Source organism: Sminthopsis crassicaudata, chromosome 1 (genome assembly GCF_048593235.1).
Source record: "Sminthopsis crassicaudata isolate SCR6 chromosome 1, ASM4859323v1, whole genome shotgun sequence".
NCBI lineage: Eukaryota > Metazoa > Chordata > Mammalia > Dasyuromorphia > Dasyuridae > Sminthopsis > Sminthopsis crassicaudata.
In genome coordinates, this window is record NC_133617.1 from 55,710,237 (window position 1) to 55,730,804 (window position 20,568).

Sequence of the window (20,568 nt, forward strand, 5' to 3'; positions counted from 1 at the left end):
GCTAGATACTGAGCCATTTGGATGTCCTGTTGACAGGGGAAGGATCTGGGGAACATTTTGCTGTAGGGGGAAGGATTAGATAACTACAGACTTCCTTCTCTCCACTGCATTAACCATTTAGGAAACACTCTGAAGTAGGGGGTTGTTTGTGTTTGGATTACCCAAGCTCCCCTCCCTTAGCACAGAACAAACAGGTCATCCTCTTCCCAGCGATGGTCTCTAGGGAGTGGATGAGGTGGGGCCCCAGGCCAGGGCTACTGCCAGGAACTGCCTCACCAGGCAAGCAGCTGGGGCCATCTCTGGCTCAAACCCACCCCCTGCTCCAGGGCAGGCACCGGGTAGTCTCCCTTCCTCCTGCTGCCAAAGGCAGAATGTGTGCCCAGCGGATGCACCCCCGCGCCCAGTTTGGGGGCTTTGGCCCATTCTTCAGAAATCACCAGCCTGGGCAGGTGGAGAAGCTGGGACTGGGCCTGGACAGAGGCCTCTGAAGTGTCCTGGTCTCCCTTCCCTCTCCCAAGCTGGCTCTGCAGCTGTCCCAACTAAAATAAAGGGTGGGCCCGAGTGCAAATCCATCCACTGCCACTTAGCCGCTGTGTGACCTGCAGCAGCAGAGAAATCTAAGGCTCCTCTTGGCTTGAGGTTCAAGGTTCTGGCCCGGGCAGAAAAGAAGGCAGGACTGGGAAAATTCCCAGGCAGAGGGCTGGATGGGGCCATGGCACCCTCTGGTGGCTCAACGTAGCAAACTTTTTCCCAGCCCAGATTCTATCCACTGGGCATTGGGTGGGCTTCAGGGCTGAGCCAAGGATTGTAAAATACAGCTGGGGGATGCCTTAGAACATGGATCGCCGGTTGCTAGAAGGCCCCCGGACCCCACCAAAGTCACTGAGATTCTTTTGTCAATGCTCCCCTCGCCCCGTTCCCCTGCACCCCAACAACAAACACACCAAAAAGTCTTGAGGTCTAACAAGTTTGGCCTGTGAAGGACTTTTTTTTTTTTTTTTTTTTTAAATACATGGGCAGCTGGAATAGCCAGAACGCATCAAGAGTCCTGTAGGGAGGCCAGTGGTGGATGGAAGGGACCAGAGGCAGAGGTCAATGGCCTGGTAGAGCAGTCCGAGCACCAGCAGGCCCTTAGTGGGTGCTGGTAGAACCTAGATGGGCAGAGGTCCCCCCCACGTCCACCCTACCATCTCCCACCTGGGGAGACTTCTCTGATGCCCTAAGGCTCAAGAGGGTGCCGTTGATCAGGGAGGTACAGCTGGGAGGGGTCAGCTTCTCAGACCCAGGCCAGGATTAGGGGCCTGGTCCCTGATGCTGAGGGGCTGGAAGGAGAGTGTCCAGTCATTCGAAGCCTCTGGCTCAGGGGTGATCTCTTCACTTATTCTTCTGTAGGTGGATCATGCCTGCCTTGGTTGCTGGGAGAGGGGGGACAAAGGTGAGACTTTGGTGGGGGGAGATGAGCCGTAATGGGGGGGCTAAAATAGAGCCTGGGGAAGAGGGTGAAGGAAGGAGATACAAAAGGAAAACTGCAATGGGAAAGACAGGTGTGGGGACAGGAGGCAAAAGCTCAGGGGAACGGGGAGACAGTAGCTCAGAGAGAAGCCCACCTCACAAGCAGGACCCGCCACCCCCAGCACCAAAACCAGAGAACTGGTCCCAAGCTGAGGGGCTTCCCTGGCTTTGACACCCAGGATTCCCTCTAAGCCTGGGAGCTGTCAGAGCTCTTAGCACAAGGGCTGCCCACCCTGACTCCCACACACACAACAGTGCTTGGGAAGGGATAGAGACGCCCCCCCCAATTCCAGCTTTGGCCAGAGCAGGGAGAGGGGAGGTGGGGGTGGACGGGCCCTCCATGTCACCACCACCATTTAAACACCCAGAGCAGGAAAGAAGCAACAAGCCACGTGCCCAAGAGCACAAAGAGAGTTGTGATATTGAGACAAGCAGTTCTGAATCCAGGCCATGCTTCTTCCTTCCTACACTGCAAGCCTCCTGCTGGGGACCCCCTCCTGGACCGCCCTCCCATGACACTCTTGGCGTGGGGAAGGGAGTTACGTACGGAGCCTCCGGAGAGAGCTGAGGAGCCACCTGGGAGGTCAGCAGTGTCCGGCTGTGAGACAAGGCCTGGAGGACTGGATCCGAGAGCATGGCAGAAACAGGGACAGGTAAAGACAGAAGACAGTAAGGAGGAGACAGCAGCGAGCACAGGCCGAAACGTGCAAAGCAGCAGGCCAGAGGGGAGCTGGGGGAGAGGGAACGGCAAACAGGCTCACCTTCCCGAGTCAGATTGGCTGCTGTGTCCAAGGCTCGTCCACTCAGGTCAGTCACCAGGCTGTCCATGGAAGCCTGGTGCCTCAGGAAGATGGGGCGGATCAGGCGATGATACAGAATCTGGGAGCCGTTACAGGTCACTGGAAGCATGCACCATAGCAAGAAGGCACACTGGACAAGGCAGGGACAAGGGTTGGGGCAGCCCATAGGAGACCCCCTTTTTTAAAAACAAAACCGTCACCCCCTTCCCATGATTCCCCCTTGCTCTTCCCTCCCTCCTTCTCCCCCCACATATCAGAGCTGACTTTTAGATCCTACCAGCCCAACCCTCCACGCAGAACAGGAAAAACCCCATCCTCCGCCACCCAGACTCCCCCATTGGTCCCACCAGTTACCTTCCCTGCATAGTAGAAGGGGAACCAGAAAAGAAAGATGTCAGAGAAAAACTCAGCCAGGCCGAATATGCTATATACCACCCAGTAGGTCAGCCAGATGGTATCATCATCCTTGTTGGGGCTTTCAATGGCCTTGATGCTGTGGCAAAGAGAAAGCAGGCAATGAGTGTCAAGGAGAAAAGGCATTGGGATCAGGGGACCCACAGCGAGCAGCCGGGGGTCCGAAGGCTCTGGGCTTCTTGTCCCCATCTACCATTCCCCTAGAAGTCTAATTCACTCAGCACTGGATTACCTGGTACTCGGCCAGCCTTACCCAGGTCACTTAGCTGGGCTGTGGGGTACACCCGAGCTTTAAGAAACAAGTAGTAGGTGTATAAGATCTCCCAGAGAGGCTGTTCTCTAGGGAGAGACACCCAAAGAGCCAGCAAAGTTCCTCTTCACCGAATAGTCTAGACTTTTTCTGCTCATGACTCTTTTTTCCCTAGGAAATTTTTACATGACCCCAGGCATATAGAATAGGTATACAAGTCAATCATTTTCTGATAATAAGTCATAATTTCACAACCCCCCACATTCAATTGCAAGACCCTCATATGGGATTGCAAACTGCAGTTTAAGAAGCTGGGATCTAGAAGACCAGCCAGCCTGCCGTGTCCTTTCCAAGCTCCTGGACTCCTTGATAGCAAAGATCCTTGTTCTTCATCCTAATCTTTCTCATAGCATCCATGCCAGGACTTTGCTCAGAGGCATTTTCTAATCTGCTACAGGATCGCTAGTCTTCTGGCTTAAGGGGTTCACCCTTTGGGGGAACTCGTGGAATGGTCTGGACCAGCCTGGATCAGCCAAGCCCGTTCTCTGGCTTAGCCAAGGATTGCACTCACGAGGCATATGCTGGGTACATGAATCCGATGAGATTGCAGAGCAGGGAGGCACCATAGCCAAATATGAGATAGAGGGCCACGAAGGCAATGGAACCTGAAGGGCAACAAGAGGAGGGGGAATGAGGTTAGCAGGGAAATGCCTTAGGGAGTGGGCCAGCTCCCCCGCCTTCCCATCCAACAAGGAGAGACCGAAGCAAGACTGGATCAGAAGACCCCAGCTTGTGACTGACTCACTCACAATACCTCCCCTGACTCTCATCACCTTAGCTCCAAAATGAGAAAATTAGAATCTGTGACCTTGAAAGATCTGCTCAGACATTCAGAGTTCTAAAGGTCCTTCTAGCGCTGATACTGTGTTATATTATAATACATATACATAATAGGAAAAGCCCTCCCAGCCCTGACACTATCAGTCAGTTGACTAGTGCCTGAGCTTAATAGAGGCGCAGTTCCAAACACATTAAGTGCTCCAGTGATGCTCTACATGGGGGTGCAGGTGACCCCGAGTCTTTGGAAGGCCAGGCCAGCTGAGCATATCTGGCAGGTTCTTTCAAACTGGAGAGATTCCAGGTACAATCCTGATGACAAATTAAATCTGCTCAAGGACCAAGAAATACATCATCAAGAGATGATCACCGATTGTTTGGCAGCCTATGAAATAAAGCAAAATTACAGAACGGCTCTCAATCCCATGTGACCATGGCAGAATAAGGAACAGAGGCTGCTGAGAATCATTTTTGTAGACCGTTTATAAATATTAACATAACAATTAGTGACTTATACAAGAAATCCTTGTTCTATGACCAACAATGCTGCCGTGGAACTAAAAGCACTGAATCTTATCAATATCAACATTCTCATCTATTTACAATCTTTTGAACATAATCTCTCCCATTAGATTGTAAGCTCCTCGAAGGATTGCTTTTGTTCATTATATCTCCAGCCCTTTGCACAGTGCCTGGAACTTATTACGCTCTTAATAAATGCTTGTTGGCTGACTAGAAGATGCAAGGATGCTGCCGCTAGATGAAAAAAAAGGCTCAGAATAGTGAAATTTTTTTGGTGAAAAATAATTTCACAACATGTAGTCATCTTGCCTTAGAGTGGCCAGAAGTAAAAAAATCCACGAAGAGAACTGCATTTTAAGGACCATCTCTTGCAAAGAGGCCAAGAAAAAGTCCATGATGAATGTTGACTCCAAATGAAGTCAAAATGCACATACACAGCTATTTGGTGATTTCAATTCGAAGGCAGGCATGAGGGAGGAGACCAAAAGCTGTCAGAAATATATAGTTTAGGATCAAGGTAAAGGACTTGTGGGTTGCTCAGTACTCATGTCTCTTGAGTCTTTTTTTCAAAAATGGAGCCAATAGGCCCCTAGATATAGTGAGCACCAAATGACATCTCACATCAAGAAATGAAGCTTAGCTAGAAAAGGACTGGTTTCCAAAGCAGGATCTTATCTCTGGGCCAGCTAACTAGTAATTTGCGTGCAATCATACATGAGAACCAAAGGTTAAAAGGAATGCCAAATGAGAAAAAAAAGGATCAAGAAGGATATTGTATCCAATGCAGTCATAAAAGCTGTAGCCTGAACTAGAGAAAGGATAAGACATCATTTATTCTGATGAGTTCCCCTTCCTGCAGAAGATAAAATGGGATAAAGCAGTAGGGAGGCCAGAAGAATTCAGAAATTTCTTCAACTCAAATCTACTGACCAAAAGGAAAGATACAGTCACCAAGGACAACTTTGGTTCAAATCCATTTGCAAAATACTCTGGAGAAAGATGATAAGCAAGGAGATAGGGAAGTACAGTGAGAAGAAAATATGTTTGAGGAGAGTTTGGTAAGGGAGCTAATTCAGATCACCCCAAAAGGATTTAGATGAAACTGTAATGAAAAGAAATGAAGGAAAATGGTACAAATATCCCAGCATTTCTCAGTGACCTAATAATTGTTGCTGTTCAGTCATTTTCAGTTAAGTCCAATTTTTCTTAATAATGGATAATGGAAAGATTGCCATTTTCTTGTCTAGCTCATTTTACAGATGAGGAAACTGATGCAAACAAGGTTAGGTGACTTGCTTAGGGTTACACAGCTAACAAATTTAAACTTGGGCGTTCTTAATTCCAGGCCCAGAGCTTGCTCCCTGTGCTACCTAGCCCTAAGGTTACTTTCCATCTACTAGGTATTTATCTTATAAATTCTGATTTATAGATAGATTCTCTCATTATGATCCTCACAACAGCCATGATAGGTATTATTATGCCCATTTGACAGATGAAGAGAACAAGGCTCAATCTACTTCTTGCTATTACAGTTAGAGGGAAATACTCTTTTCCCTAATAGAATGCAAAAGATTCCCAAGGGTAAGAATTACATACTGCTTTCCAATCTCCAGTGCCTAAAATGCACTTGATAAATAATAAATAGCTAATATCTGCAAAGCACTCTAAATCTACTCCTCTGATCTTCTTAACAAACTCTAGCAGATGTTCCCATTATCCACTTTTTGCAGCAGAGGGAACAGAAGTATCTGAAGTCTTCTTACTCAGTGGAGATAGCTATGCCAGTCTGGATTCAGGGCTGCAGGGCGGGTGCTCAGTCCTCTGAGCTGTTTCCCAAACAGGCTGAACCAAGAGAAAGAAATCAATAAGATCTTTCCATATGCCAGGCATTATTATCCAATCGGCTCACTCCTTTTCTCCAGCAGGGTAACCATCCAACTTCTGGATGGGGAAGAAGGAAAAGAAAAAAAGGATCCTCAGCAGGATCCCCTTTCTACCCACCCCCAGCCTTTAAGATTAAGATTCTCTTAGTCCCAAGGAGGGAAAAGGAAATCTCCATAAATGCAAATACCAGAGCCAGGCAGACAGATGGAGGAGGGGAGATTGTGACTAAACCTTCTCCAAGTAGAGCAGGCTTCCAGGGTATAAATCCCCAAGTCCCACCTAATTCCAGGTCACCTTGGTGAGTAAGCACTTGGTGAAGGGGGAAGGCCTGCAGATGCTAGGAGAAGGCATTAGGGGTAGACTCTAGCCAGTCAGTCACAAAAGCGACTCTCTCACAGCCAGTTTGATGAAAGACCCCAGCCTTCTGGCTCCCACCTAGGAAGTCAGAATGGCAGATTTGAGTCTTTGCCCAGTGAAATGGGGTCAGTACATAAGGGGAAATGGGACTCTAAGATGCCTGATGCCTCATATGATTTACATTAAAGTTAAAAGTTATCAGAGAATATTAAAGTTGGGAGTCCTTAGAACACAAAGTTAGAGGTAAGAGAATCTTTAGAACAATCAATCAATGATTACTATCAAGCAGCTACTTTGTAAACCCTGGGGATACAAAAAAATATATTCCCTGCCTTTAAAAAGCTTACAAACTGGGAGAGATCACATGCAAACATATACATAAAGCAAGCCATAAAGAAGGTACAAACAATTTAGAGGAAGTTGTTAACAGAGGAATTAATCCGGTAGAATTATAAAAGGTTGAGGAAGACTTCCTAAAGAAAGTGGGATTTTAGGTTGGATTAAAAAGAAACCCGGGAGGTCAGATAGGAAAGCATTCCAGGCATGGGGCACAGCTAGAGAAAACACCGGGAGTCAGAGAGACCTTCAGGGAAAGAAGCAAGAGTCACAGATTAAAGAATACAAGGAAAGATAGGAGACTGGATTAGGAAGGGCTTTAAATGCTGAACAATACCCATCTATATTTACTCTTGGAAATAATTCAAAGATAGGGAGTTTGTCATGAGGGGAGGGAGGAGTAGGAGAAGGCTATCAAGACATAATAGATCTTTGCTTAGGAAAATCACCTTAACTACCTGCCATTTAGAGGAAAGGGTGGGGGGAAGGAGGGAAAAATTTGGAACAGAAAATTTTGCAAGGGTCATTGTTGAAAAATTACCCATGATATCTTCAACATAAAGAAGATCCAACTCACTTCCAGTTGATCAATGATGGACAGAAATAACTACACCCAGAGAAGGAACACTGGGAAGTGAATGTAAATTGTTAGCACTACTGTCTATCTACCCAGGTTACTTATACCTTCGGAATCTAATACTTAATGTGCAACAAGAAAATTGAATTTACACACATATATTGTATCTGGGTTATATTGTAACACATGTAAAATGTATGGGATTGCCTGTCATCTAGGGGAGAGAGTAAAGGGACGGAGGGGATAATTTGGAAAAATGAATACAAGGGATAATGTTATAAAAAAAAAAATTACTCATGCATATATACTGTCAAAAAATTTAAAAAATAATAAAAAAAAGAAATCTGCAATCACAAAAAAAAAATTACCCATGCATATGTTTTGTAAATCTTTAATTTTGTAAATTTAATTTTGTAAGCTTTAATTAAAAAAAAAAAAAAAAAAAAAGGAGGGGAAAAAAAAGGAAAATCACCTTAATGGCTGAAAAAGAATGGATGGGAATGGGGAGAGACTTGAGACAGGCAAACCTACCAGCAGGTTATTTTATTAATCAGGGTAAGAGGTGATGATGACCTGAGCCAGGGTGGCAGGGTCAGAGAGAAGGGGGCAAATTTAAGGGAAGCTACAAAGGTGAAATCAACAATCTTTAACAATAGATTAGAGATCTGGAGGGCAGGGCAGTGAGAGGTAGTAAGGCATCCAGGATGACTCCTAAGTTGGGAGCCCAAGGTAATAGGGAAGGTAGGAGAGAGGAGGGTTTTAGGGGGAAAGATGAGTTTCATTTTGGCCATACGAGTTTAAGATGTTTACTGAGCATCTGGAGGCAATTAAAGATGTAAGATTGGAGATCAGCAAGGAGATTGGGGCAGGAAGACTTAAAATTCATTAGCATAGAGATGGCAATTAAATCCGTGGGACCTAATGAGATCACCTAGAGGTAGCATAGGAGGAAAAGAGATAAGGACACCTATGATTAGAGGGATGCTCTGGAAGGGGATCTAGCAAACAGCAGTGGTTAGAGGTGTAGGAGGAGAAACAGGAGAAAGTGGTGTCTGGAAAACCTGGAGAGATTAACAAAGGAGAAGAGGCAATGTAAGCAGTGTTTAAGGTTGTAGAAAGGTCAAGGAGAATGAAGATTGAGAAAAGATTACTGGAGCCGGTGGCCTTGGGTCACTTTGGATATAACAGTTTAGGTGGAAGGAAAAGGCTGGAAACCAGATGGTTCGGATTTAACAAGTCTGAAGAGAGAAAGTGGAGGTGCCTGTTGTGGTGGAGATGAGCTACAAGGGGCAGAGAAGATATAGGACAATAATTAGCAGGGAGGGAAGGAGCAGGTGAGGGTTTTTTCAGGATAGGAGAGATGTGAGCACATTTGTAGGCAGCAAGAAATAAGCCAGTAAGTAGCCAGGGGAAAAAATGAAATGGAAAATGGCAATGAAGAGTGAGGAATATTCCAAATCCCTTGCCTTGACTAGTGGGGGGAGGAGAGGGAAGAGGTCAAACATGTTTCCCATGGAATGTAAGCTCCTTAAGGGCCAGGACCATTTTATTTTTCTTTCATCTTTGTACCCCCTAGAGCATTGTTTAGTATGGTAAGAAGTTAGGTTAACAAAGCACTTAAATCCATGGCCGGATTCTAAATCATTCTATCTAACTGTGGGTGTCCCAAGACTCTATCCTGGGTTCTTTTCACCTTTGTACTACTTGATATCAAGTGGTAGTACCAAAAAAAAAAAAAAAAAAAAAAAAAGTCTGGTTAGATTTGAATTCAGGTCTTCTGGACTCCGGTCCAGTACTCTATTCACTGAGCAACCTGGCTAGATATTATTAGCAATAACAATAAGTGACATCCCAGTGTCATGAGATAGGCAGCAATAGATGGACTGCATCTGCATGGTTTCAGGGAACAATGCAACAAGGTCTGATTGATGTGAGGCTTCCATTTTGAACCCAGTCTCAGACACTAACTCAGACCGTAACCTTGAGCAAGCCACAACTTCCAGTGTTCTTTCCAGACCTTAAATCCTAGAGGATCTGAGAGGAGATGAGATGAAGGGATTGGTCCACAGCCACACAGTGAATAGAGCACTGGGCCTGGAGGCAGGAAGATCCAACTTCAAATCCATTCTCAGACACTTAATAGCTGGGCAAGTCATTTAATCTATTTGCCTGCATTTCTTTATCTGTAAAATGGGAATAATAACAGTACCTACTATCCCAGAGTTTGTGAAGCTCAAATGAGATAGTATTTATAAACTTAAAAAAAAAAAAAAAAAGACTTTAGTATCAGACACAGACACTGTAATTATTTGTGGCAGTGATACCAGTACTACTGTGTCAGAAGCAGGAGCACAAACCCAGATTTTTCCTGAGTTTGAGTCCGGCCCTGCACCTACTGGGTTCAACATTCCCATGAGAAGAACATAAAACTCACAGCCCATAAGAGATTTTAGGGAACTCACGAGGCAGAGGTGGAAGGTACTATAAACAAAGCACAAATGGAGACAAACACCCAGAGGGCATTAACCACTCCCAGCTCTTGGATCTGCCACTGGAGCTAGTCAAACCTCTTCCTCCTCCCCAACCCCCATTTCCCTCAGCACCCCTTCCCCACAAGGCTCCAGTCCTTCCTTCCAAGACTGGCTCTTTCTTTTAAATTCAGAATTAAAGTTCCCAGTGCCAATAAGAACAATTTGCCTAGGTGGGGAAGTCAGGTAGGGCCAGATGGCCCTGTGGGCCCCAGGCCAGGTCCAGCTGGTTCACTAGTTTTATGGGAAATAAAGGAAAGAATGGCACAGAGATACATTATCAGTAAGGGAGGTGGCCCTAATATTGACTTAACTCAAACACACCTGAGACAGTCAAGTGTCCTTGCCCTCGGAGAGATAATAAGACCTTGCTCAAGGCCTTAATAAACTTTAATAAACTAAACAGACACTGGCATTTCTAACCCGGAATGGGCCCTTAAGGGCAAAGTAGAACCAGTTTGCCCAAAAAGCCAGAAAGCTACATTACCAGCAAAGAGAATACTAGAGCTCCTAGGACAACAGAATGGGAGCTCCTTGAGGGCAGGGACTGGTTAAGTTTTCGGTTATGTCTTCGTATTCTCAGCACAGCATGCGGGCACACAGTGGGTGTTCTAGTTCAATACAGTCTGACTAACTCTCCTGTGATCTTACAAACCATACTGTCCTTGGGGTTTTCCTGGCAAAGACACTGAAGTAGTTTTCTTTTGTCCTTCTCCAGCAGAAGTTAAGTGACTTGCCCAGCTAGTAAGTATCTGAGGCTGGATTTGAATTTATCTTCCTGATTCCAGGCTCAGAGCTTAATTTACTGAGCCACAAAGTTACTTGCTTAAGGAATATTAGTTGAACTTAATTTGAATGTCCAAGTGCAGAGGTAATTAGAATAGAAGACAATTGGAGATACTAGTCAGGAGGTCAGCAGAGAATGAGGGCTAGGTAAAATGTGAGAATTTATCAGCAGAGATAATAATTGAATCCATGGTGGATTATGAAATCCCCAAGTGAAATTAGGGTAAAAGGGAGAAGAGGACTCAGGATCCTGAGAAATACCTATAGTTATCAAACATGGCCTAAATGAAAATCCAAAAAGGAAACAGAGAAATAGTTTTGAAAAGTGGGAGAAGGGTCAGCAGAGACTTATGTCTCAAAAACTGGAAAAAAGGGTAACTGACATTAATAAAGGCTGCAAAAAGGTCAAGTATGAGAATTGAGAAAAGGCCGCAGAAGCTGGCAATTAAGAGTCACTTTGGAGAGGTGTGTTTGTTGGTGGAAAGATAAATCAAAAGCCAGTTGGAAGGGATTAAGGGAGTGAGAGAAAGGAAATGGAGGCAACAAACAGCCTTTTCAAGGAGTTTAGCTGCAAAAGGGAATAAAGAGATGGAAACTGGTCCATGGAGATTGATGATCAAGTGAGGGTTCCTTTACTTTAAGAAAATTAGGGTTAAATGACTTGCCTTTTAAGTTAAGTGTCTGAGGCTGATTTTGAACTCAGGTCCTCCTGACTTTAGAGTTAGTGCTCTATCCACTGAGCCATCTAACAGTCCCTCAAGTGAGAATTTCTTGAGGGTGAGGGACACATGGGCATGTACATAGGGGTATGGTAGGAGTCAGAAGACAGGAAGAGACTGAAAATAAGTGAACACAGGGATGATAGAGGGAGAGGTGCATCACTTGTACAGGTAGAAAGTGATGTTCATAAGGAGTAAAACTACTTCTTCATGTGAGAAAAGGATAAAGAATAGAGGAACAGGAAATATTTGAATTATAGAAGGAAGAGAGGAGAGGAAACTGGGGGAAATAGTCTCAAATTTCCCAGTAAAATATTAGGCAAAGAAAGTTCCCTGCTGAGAGGATGGGGGAAAAGGGAGCTGTGGGAGGTTTAGGAGGGAAGAGGCAGCATATCAGCTATGTCTTGAAGGACATGTAGGATTTCAACAAATAGAAATGACCTTCCTCCTGCTAAAATCCCCCAGGATCAAATATTAAAGGCTCTATTTGATTTCTAAAGCCCTTTATCACCTCATCTCCTCACTTATTTCCTTAGATATATTTGTTCAGTATTTCTCTGACACTTTGCCCTCTTCTACATATTTCATGATTAGCAATACCAACAGACAGGCAGTTAAGTGGCTTTAGTGGATGGAATACCAGGTTTAGTCAGAAAAACTCACTTCTGAGTTCAAATCTGACCTCAGGCGCTTGCAAGCTGTGTGACCCTAGCCAAGTCAGTTCACTCTGTTTGCCTCAGTTTCCTGGTCTGTAAAATGAGCTGGAGAAGGAAATGGCAAATTCCGATAGCTTTGCAAAGAAAACCCCAAATGGGGTCACAGAAGAGTTATACATGACTGGAATTCCCGAACAACAGCCGTAATACTACTTGCTGCTCCATCTCTTGATGCTTGGTACTGGTTGACCCTCATGCTTAGACACTCCCTCCACCTCACCTTTGCTTCCAGGTTGCCCTGGCTCCCACTTTCTCCCCACTGCTGGTGTCCTTTCCTTTGAGATTACCTCCCATTCGTCCTGAATACCAGCTGAGGACCCCAACAGATACCGTTGATTTTATATACATTATTGTTTGTGTTTGCGTGTTGGTTCTCCTAAGAGGGGATTTTTTTTTTTTTTGCCCTTCCTTGAATCACCAGCTACTTTTCAGAGTCTCAAACCAAGGAAGCGTTTAACAAATGCTTCCTGACTGAATGATTCCACAGTCTCAGAACAGAGACCCCGAGTTCTGAAAGACTGGAGCACAAGCTATGGCAGCTTTGTATCAAAGCTGAAAAGTCTGATGGCTGACCTAGCAATGTACTGTCAACTCTCAAAGGCATCAGTGGAGGGAACACTCCCAACAACAAACGATTTCCATGCAAATAGGAGAATGCAGAGGGCAAGCTAGGAAAGCACAGAAGCAACACAGGGCTAGACCTTAGAAGATCTGGGATGGAGTCTACTCTATGACTCCTCGTTCAACTCGGACTAACATTGGCCAAGAACTCTGCTAGGCACTCAGGGTACAAATACCAAAAGAATGAAGCAATCCCTGCCTTCTTACAGGGGCTACATATACCTATTGACTTTTCAATGAAAAAAGGATTGGAATTGAACCCAGTGGGCTGGGTTCAAATGCTAGCTCTGTTCTTAGTTAGTTGTTTAACTCTGTTGCAATCCATTTCATCTTTCAGCATCTCATTTCTACCTCTGTAAACTGAGAATGGAACCTTTCTAATTCTGTCTGGGATTCTGTGAAAATACATGCAGAATGATAATTGTAGAAATATGTATAGGAGAATTGCACATCTTTAATATAGATTGCATTACTTGTTATCTAGGGGAGGGAGTGGGGGAAAGGGAAGGAAAAAATTTGGAACACAAGGATTTGCAAGGGTCAATGTTGAAAAATTATCAATGCATATGTTTTGAAAATAAAAAGCTTTAATAAAAAGCCAAAAAGTTTACTTTTGTTTAACCTGAAAAAAAAAAACTATGCAGAATACAAGGTAATGGAAGTAAAGGCAATAATAGTGTGGGAAGTGGGGGTGATGAAAAAGGGTAATGGGGAAGCTAGGTGATGCAGAGGATAAAACACTCATCTTGGAGTCAAGCCTTAAGTTCAAATCTGGTCTCAGACACTGTGTGACCCTATTAAGTCACTTAATTAATTGCCTCAGAAAGAGAGAGCAGGAAGATTGGGGTCATGAAATATTTAGTGTAGAAAAGTGGTCTTGAGCTACATCTTGAAAGAAGATTCTATGAAGCACAGTTAATAGTGAATGCCAAACACAGAAGCTAGAAAAGAGACAAGACAAAGAAAGGGAGTAGAATGCTATGGAAGGCTAGTTTGGCTGGATTGTAGCATTCAGGAAGGGAATTAATATATAATAGGGTTGGGGAGATAGGTTGGAGCCAGGTTTTGAAAAGCTTTAAAAGCTAGAGTGGAATAGATCTGTCACCTTGGAGGCAAGAGAGAGAGCTTGTGGAGTTTATTAAATAGGTCAGATCAGGGATAAGGAAAACCATTTTGGCAGTCGTGTGGAATATGGATTTGAGGGGAGACAGATTTGAGGTAAGGAAAACTAATCAGCAGGCTTTTGCAATGGTTTTTCGGCAAAGGGTGAAAAGAATTTGAGTAAAGAGAGTGCTAGCTTCAAATGTTGTGGGAATAGGAGTGGCAAGATTTGGAATTGATTGGATATGCAGGAAAAGTGGGAAGTCAAAAGATGACCACTAGGGAGGGTCATGATGAATCTTGGAGATTGGAGAATGGTGGTGTCTTTGACAGAAAATGGGGAAAAGAGATAGGTTTGGGAGGAAAGGCAGTAAATGATGTTTTAGATGGGTCGGATTTGAGATATTTATAGGACATTTAGTTTAAAATGACCAATACTTCATGGGAGTCATCGAGATCTCAGAAAGAATGTATCAAAAGAAAGGAGTTCAGGACAGAATCCACAATTAGTGGACAGGACAGGAATAATCCTACAGCAAAAAAACTTGAGGAAGTTTGGTCAGAAAGTTGGAAGAATCAGGACAGGAGTAGTATCATAAAAACTCTGAAAGTTGAGACCAACCAGGAGGAGAGACAATTTCAAATGCAGCAAAGGGGTTCACAAGGATGAGGACTGAAAAAAGACTACCAGATTTGGCAATTAGGAAATTGTTGCTAACTTTGCACTGAGTAGTTTTGAGTTGATGGAGCAGAAATCAAATTGAAAAGGATTATGGATAGAGACGAGAGACATGAAGGCAAAGAAAGATAGTTTCTTCGAGAAGTCTAGCTGAGAAAGATGAGATATAGCCTGTCACAGGCTTGAGGAGATGAGGTCTAGAGAAGTTTTGGTTTTTTTAAGGATGGGGAGACAAGTATGCTTAAAGGCAGCAGGGAAAGAACAAAATAAAGAGAGGCATAAAATTAAGCTGGGGGAAATTGAAGGAACAATCTGCTGGAGAAGATGAGAGAATGGCATCAAATATGCACGTATATATAAGCACGAAGGCAGAGATTGGAGAAGTGGGGGTTGATGTCAAAGGGGGTTTAAATAAAGAGAAGGAAGGAAGAGGGAAATCGTGGCAAATGTAAGAAGTACAGTCTTCAGCTAAGAGATTGGGGAAGTGTTTAGAAGAAAGATTTTGTTTCAGATAGCTTCTGTAGGGAGTACTAATGACTTTTTTTGTCTGGCCAGACCAGCCTATGGAACTATGACCAGATTCTGTGGATCAGTTTTTTCATCTCTAAAGGGAACAGGTGGATTTCATTATCTTGGGATACTGGAAAGAGTGGCTAATCTTGGAATGAATAAGACCCGGGTTCAAATGCCCCTCTGCCCCTTGCTAGGTGGGTGAGCACAGGCAAGCCATGCTTTCAATTGCCTCATCTGTACAGGGGGAATGATAATAGCACATATCTTACTGCTGATTGAGATTCAAATATGACATAAATATAATAAATCACTTTAAAAACCTTGCTATATCGAGCAAGATTCCCAAGGGTCTTTACATATTTGTTACATCTCATTTGTGCTCTACAACAATCCAATGAAGTGAGTTCAGCTTACTCATTTTATAGAAAAAGATGCTCAGAGAGATTAGCACAACTACCAATTACTAATAAGTATCAGAGGTGGCCCCTGAAGCCAGGTCTTCCTGATTACAAATCTAGCACTCTTGCCTCTATACCTCCATCAGTAATTACTATTATCACACCTTCATCATCTGAGGGAGCGGGGCAATCATGAATAAGATATTTTACTTTCCTAGGTCTTAATCTTCTCCTCTGAAAACTGGGGAGATGAGGGGGGAAGGCATTGGACTGACCATATTCCATTTAATTTAACAATCTGCCCTCAAGAGCTTACCAGCTTGCCTCCTACTAGAGGAAGAAATATGTACAGAGATAAGTATATGCAAGATAAATTCCTGCTAGATTCCAATGGTCTCTTCCAGGGAAGGTAGGTGGTATGGAGGATAGAACACTGGGCCTGTAGTCCTAAATTGAGAAAGGACACTTTACTAGCTGTATGACCCCAGGCAAATCACTTAAGCCTGTTTGCCTCAATTTACTCATCTGGAAAATGAGCTGGAGAAGGAAATGGCAAACCAGACCAGTAGTTTTGCTAAGAAAACCCCAAATGGGGGTCTCTTCTGGCTTCAACAACCTATGAATTGACATAACAAATAGCTAGCATTTTTACAGAGCTTTAAAGTTTATGCAGTACTTTACAACAGTTACCAACTTTGATGCTGAAAGGTGCTATTAAGATTCCCAATCTACAGCTGAGGGAATTGAGGCAGTTTAAATGACTTGCCCAAATTCACACAATTAGTAAGTGTCTGAGGCCAGATTCAAATTCAGGTCTTATGAACTTTAGGCCCCATGTTCTTTCCACTAGGTCGGCTATAGAGAAGCTCATTTATAAATTTCATTAAAAGCAGGGTCAGTCAGGAGTACATCAGTATCTGAAGGCACCTGAAGGGAAAGGAGAAGGAACACTGGAACTGCTCCCCAAAGCTGACTGGCATTGGAGTTACCCTTATCTTTGACCCACTTGATGGGGTGTCAGAGATTAACCTTAAACTTCCCGGCCCTGCCTCCAGGGTTGGGCTTTGGCCCCAAGGGCCGTCTGCCAGCTCTTTCTTGCACAAGGGCAGCAGAACCATTCTGTGCTCAGTCCCACGCAACCAGCTACCTCCTCCCCCTTGCCCCAGAGCAGACCAAACAACTGGAAGGACCAGAAACATAATCAGGGGATCTCCCTAGAGGAGGGCCTGGTCCCCAGGCTTTGTAGACATATGGGTGCCGAGCCACTTTCAACATGGCCTCTTTCAGAATGTGCCCGGCACAGCACTCTCAAAGTCCAAGAGCTGGGGGATAGATATCAAAGGGCAAAGTGATGTAATACTCCTTCCCCACCAAGCAGAGCTCCCCCAGATGGGCCCAGGAAACTCCTAGCAGGCTCCAGGGACCAAAGAATTACATCCGATTGCCTCAAGTCCAGGAATGAAGGTGTCCCTAGGAGATTAATCTGCTCCATTATAGGCCAGAGGATAGGGATTGTTAGCCGAGGAAGTACCAGCCCCAACTGCTTTAGCCTCAGGCACTGCCCACAATGCCTTTCCCTCCCCCAGTCTTTTTGGCCTTTGTGTGACTAGGGGTTGGCTTCCCGGTCCATTACAGAGAGGGAGGGGGCCTGGAAGGCCCCAGATCATTACCCAGTTCTGTGGTTCTCCGTTCTATGGATCAATTAATATTCTACAGTTGTATGACTCTGAATATCAGAGTAGGTCTCTTCAAGCTCCAATTCCTATAAATACAAGGGGATCCTCCTTATCTCCTGCTTGCTCCCTAGGGACTGAATTCTGGGGATGATACAAGGTACTTTTTCAGCTAACGCGGTGGGACCTCTGCAGATCAATCCTTCCTCTCCCCCTTCCCCCCCCCCCACTCATGACTTTCCAAGTTAGTTAATTGAAAGTGGTGGAGAGGGGAGGTTTGTGAGATGGTGACGAGAGGCCAGGGAATAAAAATGACCAAGAACAGCACGAAATACAATTGTTTCCATAGAAAGCGCTGCCACGAGCTAAGAGGTTTGGGTTCTACTCTATTCTGGATAACCTGCAGAAGTTCCTTTATCTCACTGAGCAGTCGTTTCTTCTTCTGAAATATGGAGAATGAGATGCAGGTTTTCGATTTCTGGACGCTAAAGTTCTACCTGGAGGAGAGGTACCGGAGGATCCCTAAGAGCTAAAGTTCTAACTGGAGGAGGGGAACCCGAGGATCCCTAAGCGCTAAAGTTCTAACTGGAGGAGGGGAACCGGAGGATCCCTAAGCGCTAAAGTTCTAACTGGAGGAGGGGAACCGGAGGATCCCTAAGCGCTAAAGTTCTAACTGGAGGAGGGGAACCGGAGGATCCCTAAGCGCTAAAGTTCTAACTGGAGGAGGGGAACCGGAGGATCCCTAAGCGCTAAAGTTCTAACTGGAGGAGGGGAACCGGAGGATCCCTAAGCGCTAAAGTTCTAACTGGAGGAGGGGAACCCGAGGATCCCTAAGCGCTAAAGTTCTAACTGGAGGAGGGGAACCGGAGGATCCCTAAGCGCTAAAGTTCTAACTGGAGGAGGGGAACCGGAGGATCCCTAAGCGCCAAAGTTCTAACTGGAGGAGGGGAACCGCAAGATCTCTAAGTCCTAAAGTTCTATCTAGATAAAGGGGAGGAAGTGGAGGGGAACTGGAGGGCCTTACCTGTAGCCAGGTAGTACTTTCGGACACCCGTGATCTCCTCCAGCTTCCCCAGGGCATCGGTGACAAAGTTTTTCTGCTCCAGGAACCTCTGGAAGCGTTGCCTCAAGCTAGCCATGGCTCCCGAGACGGGGCGGGGAGGGTCGGGTACGGAGGATGACTGGACCCGGGTCCGAGGGGTGACCTCCAGGGCTCCTCCGCTGCTCTGCAGCGGTGCTACTGGCGTCTCCCTCTCCAGGCTCCCAGGACCTCCACTCCTCCGGTCCCAAGGTCCCTCCCCTTCCCTCCCTCCCACCTCGTGGTCCTGCAACTGCGGGGGACGACCTGAATCCTTCCCCTGAGTATAGGATTGGACAGGAAATCGAGGCGGGGCCTCGTTCGGCCCAGCCTGCCCACACTGACCAATGAGAGCGCGGAACGGACAAAGGAGGCGGGGACTTTTCTCCCAACTCGTTCCTGCCCCTCCTCACACCTAGAGTTCGGAGCCACCCACCGGGGAGCTAGGCGGGAGAGAGAAGAGAGGGCGGGGCCTGGGGGAGAAGTGGGACACGGAGGAGACTCGAACTGGAGAGGGAAGGGGAGGTCAGGTGAGACCGGAGGGCCACATCTTTTATTTCTCTGGCAGTCCCTCTAGGCCAACACCTGTCGGGTTTCCGACGTGAGTTAACGTCCCTCCCATGTCCAGATTCTGGGCAATCTAAACTCTTCCCTCTCCCCGGCCTTCCTAATTAATGCTTGGATTTCTAAATTCACTTCTTGTCCCAGCCTCAAGCAGAAGCATCCCTGTGAGCCAGTGTCCTGCTCCCCACCCCCACCCCGCGTTCATTTTACTCTCCAAATTTTTCCTCCCTCTGAGATGCATGAAAAAGTTCCATTTCGTATCCTGTATATAGTAGGAGTTCAATAAATGTTTTGGGAGACAGTGTGATATAATAGAAAGAGCACTGAAATTGGAATCAAAAAACCTAGTTCATTCATACATTCACTCAGCAAATATTAAGTGACTCTGTATATGGCCCGGTGTTCAGTACTAGAGGCCAGGGACACAGAAAAAAACAAAAAACAAAAAAACATAATTCCTGCTCAGAAGGATTTTGTGTTCTAAAGTAGTAGAAGATACTGTTTACTTACTAGCTTGTGTGTCTCTATTTCTTCCTTTTAAAAATTTGAATAATAATAGAACTAACTTTGTTGCAAGACCCAATCAAATTATACATGCAAAGCTTCTAGCCAACTTAAAAGCAGGATATACTAAATATTAGCTTTTCTAATTATTATTATAAAGATTATACAAGGATCTGTTTTAGCAGGAGGTGAAATTCAGTGGGAAAGCTGCCTGAAAGAATTAGCATGTAAAAGCAGCCTTTCATAGGAAAAAGGCAGAAATCCTGAGAAGCAGAGATGGGGAGGAAATGCATTCCAGTTATGGGGATGGGGAAATGGGAGAGACTTGAGTTTGGACTGGGCTTGGGGAAACAACAGTGGAGTAATAGAATGTAAAATTAACTTACAAAGGTAAATTGGAGGCAGAGGGTGGAGAGTGAGGAATTTGAATGTTAGTCTAGGGAAACACTGAAGGGTTAGTTGGTTGATTTTGAGGTAATGGGGTTGAGTGACTTGCCTAGGGTCATACAGCTAGCAACTGTCTGAGGCTGGATTTGAATCCAGGTCTCCCTGACTTCAGGCCTGTGATCAATCCATTGAACTGCCTAGCTGCCGCCTAGAAGTTATTTTTTGTCAGGGGAGAGACATGGTCCAATTTGGACCCTAGATAAAGGGATTATCTTGACATTGGTGTAAAAGATTGGAGAAGGGAGGGCTGGCACAGAGATCAATCAGGAAGCTACAAGTGATTTATTAAACATCTGTTATGTTCCAGGCACAGAAAGGCACAAATGAAAACATGCAAAATGTACACATTATAAATACAAGATTATGAGATAGGAAAGGAACCCTAGTTCCAAAGTGGGTAGGGGAGGTTAGGTCTAGAAATAACTCTATTAGGAGGTGGTACATGAAGGAATCTAAAAATCCCAAGACAGGGAGCTTAGAAGGGAGCATTCATTCAAGGCTTAGGAAAACAGCCTGTACAGCCCTCCAACCATAGATTATACAAGGAAATTAACGAGAAATAGGGCAGTTCAGCTGGACCACACAGTGTTCCGAATTAGGCCGGGAGCCATGAGGAAGATAGAGATGGGGAAGAATGACCGGGACTTGGCAAATGTTGAGATGAAATTATTAGAGCGGGGAACAGTGAAATTCCTGCTCAGCCTCTTGCTAAAAATCCCTCTGTTTACAGGAAGCCTTTCTGGATCTCCTTA

General features: G+C 45.0%; 1 protein-coding gene across 2 annotated transcripts; it reads right to left on the reverse strand.

The window, feature by feature from the left end:
- Nucleotides 1-953: 953 nt before the first annotated feature.
- REEP6 (receptor accessory protein 6) lies at nucleotides 954-18,599 on the reverse strand. Of its 2 annotated transcripts, XM_074304563.1 has the most exons (6): nucleotides 18,248-18,599; nucleotides 3,548-3,641; nucleotides 2,667-2,805; nucleotides 2,274-2,442; nucleotides 2,060-2,132; nucleotides 954-1,415 (listed from the first exon to the last, which is right to left on the reverse strand). In XM_074304563.1, the coding sequence occupies exons 1-6, from the start codon at nucleotides 18,360-18,362 to the stop codon at nucleotides 1,379-1,381; spliced, it is 627 nt and encodes a 208-aa protein (XP_074160664.1). In that variant the 5' UTR covers nucleotides 18,363-18,599; the 3' UTR covers nucleotides 954-1,378. The 2 variants fall into 2 exon arrangements, with proteins under 2 accessions (XP_074160664.1, XP_074160672.1); XM_074304571.1 differs by lacking the exon at nucleotides 2,060-2,132 and having other exon boundaries at nucleotides 18,248-18,577.
- Between the last annotated feature and the right edge of the window lie 1,969 nt (nucleotides 18,600-20,568).